The sequence below is a fragment of the Oenanthe melanoleuca genome, chromosome 1A (assembly GCF_029582105.1).
Source record: "Oenanthe melanoleuca isolate GR-GAL-2019-014 chromosome 1A, OMel1.0, whole genome shotgun sequence".
Taxonomy (NCBI): domain Eukaryota; kingdom Metazoa; phylum Chordata; class Aves; order Passeriformes; family Muscicapidae; genus Oenanthe; species Oenanthe melanoleuca.
The window spans coordinates 28,070,536-28,083,274 of NC_079334.1; the positions used below are offsets into that span (position 1 = coordinate 28,070,536).

Genomic DNA, 12,739 nt, shown 5'->3' on the forward strand with positions numbered 1-12,739 from the left:
ATGAAACCATATCTTCTGGGCTAAATGAAGACTGAAAAATATGAGTTGGATATCCTTAGGCACTGTTTATATTTAATCTAATTTGCCAATGATATACAAATATTTACTTTTTAGCACCTACTGCCAGCAAGAAACACTCAAAAAAGGCTTTCAGATTACTGAATAAGTGTTTATGGAAAGTTTGCAATGTTTTACTGATTTCTGTATGTGCTTTGTAATGCCAGTTAGATGAATTCATCGTATACTGAGAAATTACCATTTAAAATGTGTAATTGTTTTCATGATTTGGCATTACTTGAGTAGAAGGCACTAAATTTAGACTTCTTTTCCTAATAAGATATGAAAGATTGGAAGACCAGTTAAATGACCTCACTGACCTTCATCAACATGAGACAGCAAACTTGAAACAAGAGCTAGCCAGCATTGAGGAGAAGGTGGCGTATCAGGCCTACGAGCGATCACGAGATGTTCAGGTACTTACTTTCCTTATCATAACCTTCTAGCACTTTGTACCATGAAACACTGACATTTTCCTACATCTTTTAAATAAGGAATATAGGGAAAGATTTAAGCCTATGTTTTCTCTGTTTTAAGGTGAAAACCCAGCACATTGAATCAGTGATGGTCTCCATTTCTTTCTCTGGATTCAGGATTTTTTTCTGCTGGAACTGATGATAGGGCCTAGGCAGATTGTGCTTGAAGAATGGCCTGTTTTAATTTCTTTCACAGAGGAGGAAAGAATTGAGTCTCAATTGTGTGACATAACACTTCTGACAATGTCCTGACACAAACTTCTTGCTCAGACTTTTTCCAATATGTAGTTTCGTCACTGGCTAAAGCATCAAGGTTTATTATTAATTGAGCTTAGGGTAAAAAGTAAGAGAGCTGATTTATAAATAGACTTGTAGATTTGCCAGTTATAATTAAAGAGTTTTAAGCCATGGTCACAACCACCTCTATAATCAAAGCTGTGGGGTGTCTTCACCTTAGTGATCTGTTGTAGTCATATCTGACTTCAATCAAAAGCTAGTAATAATGTCTACAAGTATGTCCTGACAACGTGTAGTTACATACATACTTGAATATTTATACACAATACAAGTTCTTACATAGTGCATAACATTTTCACTCAAAGTCTGAGGAAGTGGTAAAAAATGACAACAAGTTATGCCTTACCTATTAAGGAACAACTGAGGAATGCTCAAAGACTGTCTTCATATTGGCTCAGATGATAAAAGAACCTAAAACCTGTATACACATGTGCTCACATTTCTATACAGAGAGTGCAGGCAGCAGGATGATCACAGTTTCCTGACTGTGAGTTAGGAAGCTCCTGGGAAGAGAGTGGGAAAGGGATGGTACTGAATCTAAGCATATCATAGGTTTCATTGTAGGTTTAAACAAGAGACATCTCTCACAGATTTAAAGAAAATAGATCTCCTTTTTGTGACGCCATCTTGAGGATGTAAAAATGTAATGAAACTTGAGTTGTCCAACAGAAGGGCTGTGAAGTATTTCCTAACTCATTAGCAGAATCCTGGAGGGGTGTCAGAGACTTTTAAATGACTTCTGGAGGGGTGTCGTAGGCTCCTAATTGAAGTGCTATATTGATACAACCTTGTTTCTTTTATCTCTGTACAGTTGGGCCTATTTAAACCTATCTCTTTGGGGCTTTGGAAAATTATCTAAAATAGAGTAAAAGGATTTAAGCTCTGGATATTTTAAGTAACAGCCTAATCCTGTCGCTAAAGAATATGCAGATAGTCTTAAAGATTTGTTCAGCCTCTCAATGCAGAGCTGCAGGTATCAGACTTTTGCAGCTGCCCTTTCTCTAAAGCAGCACAAGACAATTTGAGGATAACTTACAGTCAGAGTGGAAGAAAGACCAGGGAAGTTCATTAGTGTGTAGTGGAGAATATGCCTGAACCATAACAGATTTTGTGCCACCCATTAAGAATTGTCTTCTATAATATTACTAATTCTTAGAGCAGTGAAAGGAAACAGTCTTGTGTAAGGCACTGTGCCATGCTCTCTGTGATGACCCTGGTGCCTGGCTAGTCCTTGGTAAGTCAGTTCAACTTGCTGAAACAATCAAGAACTGGCCCAGCAAGGGAAAGCTGATAACTCTCTGAGTGTTCATACACAGAAGATTGGTTTGAAATAGCTTACTGTGTGATCAGCTGAACAACCTTGCTACTGCAAGGAAAATATCTGGAGTTTGAGAGTGGGGAAGAAAGTAGGGATGCTGGAGTGTTGGTTTTCTTTGTCACACAGTGGTAAAATATTATGTCAAGCTGATCCAACTCCTTAAACTGTAGCTTTGCACCATGTTATGCAGCAGTGCCCAAATCCCAACTCCAGCAAAAAGCTGGCATTTTAGCAAATAAGTGAAGCAGTTGGAAGTTTTTCTATGTTTTGCTTTGGGAGGGCTTAAGCATGAGGGTAGTGTCTATAGGAAGCATTTTACTCAAAGGCCACTTTTAGTCTGTTCTCAAGCAGAAGAGAAAGGTCTGCTTTCTTCAGAACAAATTGTGAAGCAGAATAGTTCATGTGAGAGAGAATCCCATGAAAGCATCTCCATAGTTGTTCCACTGTCTTCACACTGATAGAGGGAGAAGGCCAGATCTCACAGAGGACTCAAGCCCAACATTGTAGGATGGGTAGCTTTGAGAGCAAAATTAATGTAGACCATAGAGGCAGTGTAAACCAAGTCCTGCATGTTACAAAGTAGGTTAAATTACTATCACAGCAAGCCCACCCTAATGTTTTCTATAAAATATACAAAGAAACTAATTTTCTTGCTGTTTTGATGCAGTGATGGTTGCTGTGGCAACAGCTTTACTATTACTTTATATCAACAGTATATATAGGAAACAACTGTCATGAGCATTAAAGTTATGATACTTTTTCTTGAGCATGAAAAAAGAGCAAACCTACATTTTGGACAGTGTTGTTAGACTTGATTATGCCTAAGCAAACAGTGACACACTCATTCAGACATATATTTGCATTTATTTTTTTAAAAGTTGGTGGTTCATTGAAATTTTAGCAGTCTATAATAAATTGCACTTCTAATCTAGCTGATGGATGGCTCTGCAGCTAAAATGTTAAGAAACATTTTAGAAACATAAGAAGGGAAATATGGCTGCCGTAATTCTTGTTTTCTGTCTCCAGGAAGCTTTGGAATCATGCCAGACCCGGGTTTCCAAACTGGAGCTCCATCAGCAGGAACAGCAAGCACAGCAGTCTGAAACAGTTAATGCCAAAGTACTCCTGGGGAAGTGTATAAATGTTATCCTAGCCTTCATGACTGTCATCTTAGTGTGTGTTTCTACTATTGCAAAGTTCATTGCTCCTATGATGAAGAGCCGTTTTCATATCATCTGCACTTTTTTTGCAGTGACGCTGCTGGCAATATTTTGTAAAAACTGGGATCATATCATTTGTGCTATAGAAAGGATGATTATACCAAGATGAAGCTGTTGGACTGGCTGGTTTTTTGGTTGGGTTTGTTTTGGGTTTTTTTTGGTTTTTTTTTTTAAATTTTTTATTTTTCCCTCTCTTTCTTCCCCTCCCTGTTTTTTAAGCACTGTGTGTACACAAATTCTGGTGTAAATATTTAAAGTATAATTGTTGGCAGTCAGTTGCCCGTTAAATCTGATTTTGTCTAACTGGCTGTATCTGTGATGAACTGCTCACTTAAGTCAGTCTTCTGCCTTAATCCAAAAGGTTTTCCACTTTCCAGACCCATGCCCACAAAAGATGGTATGATCATCTGGGAGGGATCCCAGCAACTCCAAGTGTCAGGTGTGCTTTTTACCAGGCTGGAGTGCAAAGACTGTGATTAAGAGGGAGTGCCATAATGTTTATCAGCTCTGTTAGACTGATAGTTAATTTTCTCTCTGAATGCAACTAGAGTGATAAGCCAAACTATGCAGTCATGTGTATTGATAGTTCTAGATTCTAAATTAATGGGTATCATTACATGGGATTTTGAGTTTTTCAGACTAACAAAACATGATGCTTCTGCTAGTAACTTTTTGCACAGAGTTTATTGTTTTTAAATGACACCAGTGATGACTATTGATCACAGTTAGCAATTGTTCTGTCCCAGCACTGTTCCTTATTGCATTTGGGAAACACATGCATACATGTGTCATAAGATTTCCAAATATGGACTGAATTGAATTATAAGATCCCCAGGTAACTTTGTAAAGGAGATAAGAAGCAAGTAACTGGTATGTAGGTTGTCATCCACACCAAAGCACTCACTTGTTCAAGCCCTGCAACCTGCAAGGGGAAAGAAGTACACAGAAAGGCAACATTGAGGTTAGCCTCTGTTAGCACTGAATTATTGGAGTGTTCTAACAGAATACAAAGCATACAGGTGATGGGACCCTGGGTACAGTGGATTTCTTTCTTCTGTCCAATTAAAGAATGTGGCAGAAGCATGAGGGAACAGCTTCTTAAGGGGAGCAGGGAGTTTAACTTCTGTAAATATAGGAACTGTAGACACTTTCAACAGACATTCCTGAAAATAATGTATTAACATGCAGTACCACTAGTAGGAAACAGGGTTGGGCTTGTTTTCCCACTGGGATTTATTTTGCTTGATTTAAGAACTGCAAAAAATTTTCCTGAAATCAGCTTGGCTTTCAGCCATGATGTAAAACAAGATCTTTATTAAAAACAAGCAAACAAATAAAAAACACCACAAAACAAACCACCACAACCAGAGTTCTTCTCCACTCTCCATTAAGTAAAAAACAGTGTCTCCAATTATTTGATGTTCAGTGTTAGTAACTGTGAAAATAATTGTCATGACATATTTTCTTTTCAGTTGCAGTATTTTTTATGCTGATATTATGGGAGGGAGGGCATAGTTTGATGTGTACATTTCTTTTTAATCAAGTGCAATAGTTGGTAAAGAAGTTGTGAAGACCTCATTCTGAGGAAAGGGAGTAGGTGAGGGGAAGGCAGGGAAGAACTTTGACATTTTACCACACTCAGATAAACACTGAATTGTTACTATTTGTGGCTTCAGGAACTGAAGAAAGGACAGAATTAACTTAATAAATAATGATAAAACTCAGCATTTAGAAAATGCAGTTAAAATACTTACAGATATTTAAAGACTTCTTTATATGTACTAAGTCTTTGAACTGAGAATCAGGAAGGACTGTGCTGGTTTGCAATCACTGGAAATGGATCAGATCAGGCACACCCATGTTATCCTAACCCAGCCCTACCTCCTCTCAAGAGGGAAGTGGAGTGGAAACCAAAAACCAAACAAACAGGAGCCCAAACAAGACCAACAACTGGTTCTGATCCTAAGAATGTTGTGGCTCTTCATGGTGTTTTCTTGCCATTTCTTTTATTATCTCCATTCTTCTCTTCAGCTTGCACAGCCAACTTCTGCATTGGTCTCTTAAGAAAATAGTTAGTTTAGCATTTTATTAAATGGGTTCAGAAGGGTAGATGTGCAAGAAAGGAATACCATGTGTTTACATAAGAAAATCTCCTTTGCCCATTGCATGATTATTTGATTAATCTGCCTATTGATATGATTACTCCCAGTGCTATTTCATGTAGTTGAAATGTTACATCAGGTAGCTTCAAGGACAGGCAGGAAAAATGTTAGTATTTTTCTTATAACAAAGGAATTGTCGGTGTGGTACAACCTGGGAATGTGAAGGCTTCTGCTCCAAGGGCATCTAATTATCATTCTGGAAGATGGCCTCAGTGCAAAATGAGAGTAGAATCTAAAATCGATGGCTCTAGAAATGATTGCTTGCTGTCTTCATAGAATCTGACTGGGCCTAAATTGGAAACAGGAAGGTCTTGCATTTCCATATTGGCTTTACATCTTGAGGGGATGCAGAAAAAGCTATAAAGGCTGCATAATGTGAGTTATGTAAATTAAAACAACCTAATTGGTGAATGGGTGCATCGCTTCTTCTGGTATATTTTCTCTGCTGGGTTTAAATCACTGGAGGATGTGACACACATCAAGAAAATAAGAAAAAATGTAAAGGGAAGGGCAAAAACCTGCTTTTGAGTGAAACTGTTGTAGTTTTGCACAGAGTGAGACTGCAGTGCCAGGAGCTCTGCCACGTGGAGGGCCTCCCAAGGAGGGAGGTCTCCCATCCTGCCTTTGCCCTCCCATTTCCTATATTGTGCTAACACAGGTATGTGGTGAAGTCTTCCATATGCCATGTTAGCTCACTAGACTGGAAGAAAAACCTGGTGAAAGAGCTGGATGGTTCTCCACATCTAGAGACTTAAAGGGCTGGTTAAAAGGTCTCATGAGTATGAAGTTGGGATTTTAAGGGAGATAAGCCTTTATCTTCTTGTTGCAGTGGATCATTAGCTGTCCCTAAAACTGGGCTCCAGGCAGACTCTCTGCAGATTGTTGGGGCAGCTTCAGTTGGGGCAGTTCTCCCTAGCTTTTTCCTGCAGGGAACAGATACAAACAGCCCCATGTAGTGGGACAGGCTAGCCAGCTGTGTCTGTACTTGGGATCAAGAGAAGGCTGGTACCTGAGCTAGCTGGGGCTGATGCCTCTGCCATTAGCTTCAGTATAGGCATCACTTCCCCCTTTAGGCTGAGATTATATATTTTACATATTAGTGTGTGTATCTGGCCTGCAGTGTGAGCTCTGCTTCCTGTGAAAGCACGCCTAGGCCAACCCAAAGAATTGCAGTTCTCCTAACGAGAACTCTGCTCAGCTTCTCGATCAATTAACCGTGTTCTGTCAGGATACCATTTGCTTTTATATTCTCATACAACACATCATACATTCTTAGGATACTCCTTACACCTACTCATCATGAGCCTCTAAAACACTCCCACTCAACAAAAAGTTGCCAGACAGTGTTTTTTCTGCTTGGTGCTGCCTGGTACGCAAGGATTTCCCTTCACTTTGATAGTAGTTCTCTGATGGAAAAGCCTTTCAATAAGTTGTTAATACTTCTTCTATAGGCTTTTGGCAGCTTTTTGCTTGGAGGTTTCTGGAGATTCAGTTTCTTTTGAAAGTTAGCACAATTTTCTTGATTTCTCCTATTTCAGCATTCAGGACTAAAAATTGTCCAATGGATCCCTCTGATAGCTTCATTTATAATTCCATTATTGTTTGAAAGCCCAATTAGTGATTGGCAGGACTGATCCAGACCCAGTTTAAATTCCTTTTTTTTTCTGTTTACAGTATATGCATTCATGCAGCTTCTCATTTTATTGTGATATCTGTTTGCTCTGAATTCTTTGAGGCATTAAAAATTTCACTGCATTTTAGTTTAATATCAAAATGTTTATGCTATGTAGTGCCTCTGCTGCAGGACATCTATCAGTAGAGATCTGATGTTGGCACTCCAGGAAGGATATGTAAAAGCCAGTGGCTTTCTTTGAACAAATCATGACTGCTTATCTGGGGAATAGCAATGCAAAAGGTGAAGACAATTTGCTGTAGGAAAAATACATGTTCAACTTACCAGAAGTTGAAGCTAGACAAATCCAATGTAAGCGTAAGGTCAGTTTTTCAATCATAAGGGTTGCCAGCTAATTATTAGCTACTGAATGACGTAATAAACAAGGACTCCAACGTTTTAATTAGTTCAGGCTTATGTTTGATACGAAGTTAACTGCATAATAACAGCTAGTGCTTTCTGAAATCAAAATCATTGAACAAGAAATTCAGGAAAGAAACAAGAAAACGCAGTAGCTTGTGGTTTACTTAGAAGGTACAAGAGCAAATTTTCTTGTTTGGTTGTTTTTGTTTTGGGAAACTAAGTCCCTTTCCACTGTGATAGAGACATTTTACTGCTGGATTCAATGATACAGCAGAAGATAAACAGAGATTAATGTAATTAAACACTTTAATTTCAATAGCAGAATTTAAACCCTTCTGAAGGTCCATCTAGGACTAGCAATCAGGTAAATTTATTCTCCACTATTTTAAATTAACCAAATATAAATCTGCTTTCTTCATTCAGCATCATGCCAGAACATGGCCTTTAAGTACAGGAGATTATAAAGGGCTTGTTTTCAGCTAAAGTTGGAATGATCTCTCTGATGCTAATCCTGCACAAAGTATCAGACAATTTTACATTGCAACAGTGAAAGACTAAGAAAAGTTTTAGTCAATGAAATGGCTTATTTTCCCTGAAAAAGCCAACTGAGATGATGCTGTATATAAGGACTGCATGAGGCCAAGTCAAACAGTCTTGTACGGTTGATTTGCTGTACGTTTAGCATATTAAGTTGTACTGTTGTTGGAAAGTTTTGCACAAAGCCACCTTTCCTTTTTACCCAGGGAACCTGGGTCTGGTAGTATCAAAGTGTACCAAAAATTGTCTGCTTTTATTGACTAAAGTTGATTGTCTTGGTGTGTGACCTGCAATGTTTCTCATACTATTTCCATTTTGTGCAGCACTGTGGAAAGATTCAACTATGAAAATGTAATTTTTGTATATTGGTTGTGTAGTCATGACTGCCTCTAAGGTGCCATTAACATTTTTTAAAATAAAAATATTTACATTTATTTGCTGATGAATATTGTCTCCTAAACTTTGTCTGATCACTCAAACCCCTATCGGTTTTCTTGTCTCTGTAACAAATTATTCAATTGACAGTGATAAAGTTAACCCATTGAGCACAAGGCCCAGTTTTAATATACTGACAAATCTGAGCATTCTGTTCTGCTGCAATTTTGACCAAAACCTGTTGAGTTTCACTTACAGTTGAGACATGGCAAAACTGCAAACATCAAACTAGGTATCATCATTGCTTTTATCCATAGCTTATGTGACATTTGCTGTGCAAATGTTGTGCTATTGTGCCAAGCAGCTGGACTCACTTTGGATTCTTCTTTTTTTTCAACTTAGAATTAGAAACTTAAGAAGTATTTTTATGTTACTGTCAGAAACCTTGGTCACATGTGCCAAAAAATAACATAGCTGACATAAAGCATTTGCATTTATTATTCATAAAGCAGAGGTCTTGTCAGCTGGCACTGGCAGCCACTGGGAGTGATGTTATTTTTATTCCAAGAACAAAGCAGAAACAGTGCCATGACAGATTGCTTTGCAATCACACTGTAGTTCCTATTTTCTTCTATTTGATAAAATGGCACGGGGGCTGCTGTGTCACCTGCAGACTCCAAGGTCTTGTCATGCTGAGTTTCACATAGTTCCTGGAAATTGTTCTAGTATAAGGCTAACTCCATTCACAAACAGCAGCTTGTCTCACAACACTAATGATTTTGCCTATTTCTCGCATGGGCTGAATAACTCCTGCTAACCAGGCAAACCAGCCATAAAAAAAAATGCACCTCACTAATCATCATTCTCTCAGTTGCTCAAAACTCTGGCTTTGAAAAGTGCACAGCACACCCTGGTAACTGCTTTAACACCCAAAATTAGAAAGGCAGAGAACAAAATACAAGAGTTCTGTTTAACAGCACAGAAAGAGAAGTGTCACTTGCTGCCAGGAAGTGCCCACTACGCAGCGTTAGCCATCACTGGATGAAAACAATTAACCCTTACCAGCAGCATATTCTGAAAATACTTCATGTTGGTGCCCCAAATAACTCCAAGAACCAAAGTTGTGTGACTGCCAGAAACCAGCTGAAGGCACCCAAGACTTCATCTGCTGTTATAGTGCAACTCACTTTGCAACACCCAGAACTGCTCTGAACTAGCTGGCTGAAGCAGTGCTAGCAGAGCAGTTTGTAAACTTAGTGATAAATTCTTCCTGAATGTGTGTGCTTATTTCCCTGCTTCTGCTTCTTCAGAAGGTGCAGCAGTCAAACGGCAGGTTCTGCCTCCCCTGGCAACTAGCACTGCACTGATGTAGTTGAAAGGAGAAATTTCTACACTGTATCCTCTTCAATTCCTGTTTGGACTGTGACTTAGGTGACAACTCATTAGTTTTGTGAAGTTGCCTAGTGGATCGATGCTATGTCACCTTTTATGTGTAGCCTACCAGATTCAGACAGAAGCAAAGTGGAGAGGCTGAACTACTGGACAGGCTGGTGCTAGTCACCTGTGGGGCTCTGCAGGACTCCATCCCCTGCCCAGTTCTCTTCAATCTAATTACCAACTTGGATGCAGGACTCAAAGGAACACAAAATAAATTGGCCAATGGCACTAAACTGGGAGGAGCTGTTGATTCCTTTGGGAGCAGAGAGGTCCTGCAGAGAGATCACAACAAATTAGAGATGGGCAATCACCAACCAAATGAAGCTTAACAAGGGAAAGTGTCAGATTATGCACCTGGGACAGGGCAATCCTGGTTGTGTGTGTAGAAGGGGAACGAGAGGCAGCACTGCAGAAATGGACTTGGGGCTCCTGGTCGATGGCAAGTTGCACATAAGCCAGCAGCACCCTGGCAGCCAGAAGACACCAGAAAACCTGGGGTGTCCTGGGGGCATCAGCATGGCCAGCCAGGCAAGGGCAGGGATTGTCCCCTCTGCTCTGCACTGGGCAGCCTCACCTCGAGTGATGGGGGCAATTCTGGATGCCACAATAAAAAACAGACATTGAATTATTACAGAGCATCCAAAGAAGGGCCACTAAGGATGGTGAAGAGGCTGGAAAGGCAACCTTATGAGGATTGGCTGAGGACACTTGGTCTGTTCAGCCTGGAGAAGAGGAGACTGAGGAGAGACCTCACCGCAGTCTGCAGCTTCCTTGTGAGGGGAAGTGGAGGGGCAGACACTGATCTCTTCACTCTCATGACCAGCAACAGGACTTGAGGAAACGGCATGAAACTGAGTCAGGGCAGGTTTATGTTGGATATCAGGAAAGCATTTTTTTACTCAGAAGGCTGATTGGGGACCGGAAGGGGTTCTTCAGGGAAGCAGTCACAGCAGCAAGCCTGGCAGAGCTCAAGAAGGGTTTGGAATACCCTCTCAGACACACAGTGTGATCCCTAGGGTGTCCTGTGCAGGCCAGGAGTAGGACTCAATGATCTGATGAGCGTCTTCCAAGTCAGCATATTCTATGATTCTGTGATACCTACACCTTAGGACAAGCTTGAAGCTAGCCAGTGCTGAGCTTCTGAAAGAAGCACAGACATGCTTTTAACAGAAACTTTAGGAATTCAGCTTGCATTTGATCCCTTCAGCTGCTGACTGTGTGGTTCTACCCACCTGTGTGAGTAAATTTGGAAAAACTCTTTAGTTATTGTGGCTAGAATGCAGTTAATCTAATGGAAATGAAAGCACAGTCAGGACTGAAGCCTGTAATACATGAAAACAATACACATGGGGAAAAACCCTTGTAGGCTAAAAAATTCCCTTTATATTTTTTCTGTTGAATACCATTTTAATGAGTTGGTACTGGTGAGGGGAACATCCTTTTCCTCTGCAGTCATAGACACTTTGGATAAAGACAGAAAAACAGCATGACATACTGTACATCCAGGCTGAACAGAAAAGAACACAATGCCTGCGTGGTCAGCAGTTCCATACAACTCGTCTGTCTGAGTAATAGCTTAATAAACTGCCTTAGGCTTTATATCCACTGATGTCCTCTATGCTAAAAATTGTACTCTGGCCCTACTGAGCTTAATTGTAGAAACCCCTCTCAGTTTAGCTGGGCAAGACTTATAGCACTATGGCAATTAAAAGCAATTCTGTCTCTTGACATATTAATTTTCTCAGGCAATCTACCCACCACAATGTATGGTTTTAAGTCTCTACTACAAATAGAACACTTACAGACATTTCTGCCACAATTGTATGGGACAGTGAAACTATTTGGATGCTTTCAGGATCTGCTGACTCAGATGCTGAACAGAGCTTGTACTCCCAACACTAATTCCCCACTTGGCCTCTATCCTGCTAGGCTGGATTCAGGTCAAGGTGACATAGACTAAGCATGGATTAAACTACAGGTACAACCAGCAGCATGTGTACATAACAATAAAACCTTCTCTAAAGATTTGCCACTGGGCGACAGGAGCTTGAGGATTTATCTAATCTAGCAACTATTTTCAGCTTGCTCAACTAAGGCAGCAAAGAAGTCTAAATAAGCTTTCAAACCCAAGACTTTTTCTGACCATACTTTCTCAGTATACTCCTCCAAATACTGTATCTGCAAAATGCACAGAAATATTTTCCTGGGCTTCTCCACATATTTTACAGCTCTTTATACATTGCTTTCTTTGTGTGAGAATGAACCTTGCTGTTCTGTGAAATGTTGATCTACCCAGAAATAATATAATGGACATTTAAAGAGTCACAAACAATCTTTAATACTGTTGATCAACATCTGTAAGACCTGTAAATGAAATCTTTTTACTTTTACTCGAGCCACAGTGAATTTCAAGTGTCCCTTAAAGAGATTTTATTTCTTTTTTTTTTTTTTTTTTTTTTCCTTTTAATAAACTACTGACATCTGTAGCTGCATAAATTTCTATTTTTTAAAAAAAACCCTGCCTATGTTATTGGAGATATTTCAAAACGGGGAGTTTGCCACTGTTGGAATAATCCTTTTTTAATATAAAGGTGTTACATATGTTTCCTTTACATACTGAGTTAGAAGAGAAATCAAACAAACCAACCCCAGTATGTGGTTCCCCTCTCTGCCCAACAGGATGGCTTCATACTTACTTCTCTCTCATCTTCCCCCTTATTTGTCTAGTAATATTTAAAGTCCTAATTTTCTGGCTGTTTCTGCCTCTTGCTGTCCAGATCCATCTCTTGATTGACCCTCTTTTCTCTTTTTGCTGTGTGCATTAG

General features: G+C 39.6%; 1 protein-coding gene across 4 annotated transcripts in view; it reads left to right on the forward strand.

Annotated features, from left to right (window-relative positions):
* The window catches only part of TMCC3 (transmembrane and coiled-coil domain family 3), a 132,047-nt gene extending 123,499 nt beyond the window's left edge, over positions 1-8,548 (forward strand). For all 4 annotated transcript variants that reach the window (XM_056510155.1, XM_056510164.1, XM_056510136.1 and 1 more), the window contains exons 3-4: positions 338-473; positions 3,175-8,548. In XM_056510155.1, coding sequence (XP_056366130.1) covers positions 338-473; positions 3,175-3,477 — 439 coding nt within the window. In that variant the 3' untranslated portion in view covers positions 3,478-8,548. The remainder of the gene's footprint in view (positions 1-337; positions 474-3,174) is intronic.
* The last annotated feature ends 4,191 nt before the right edge of the window (positions 8,549-12,739 follow it).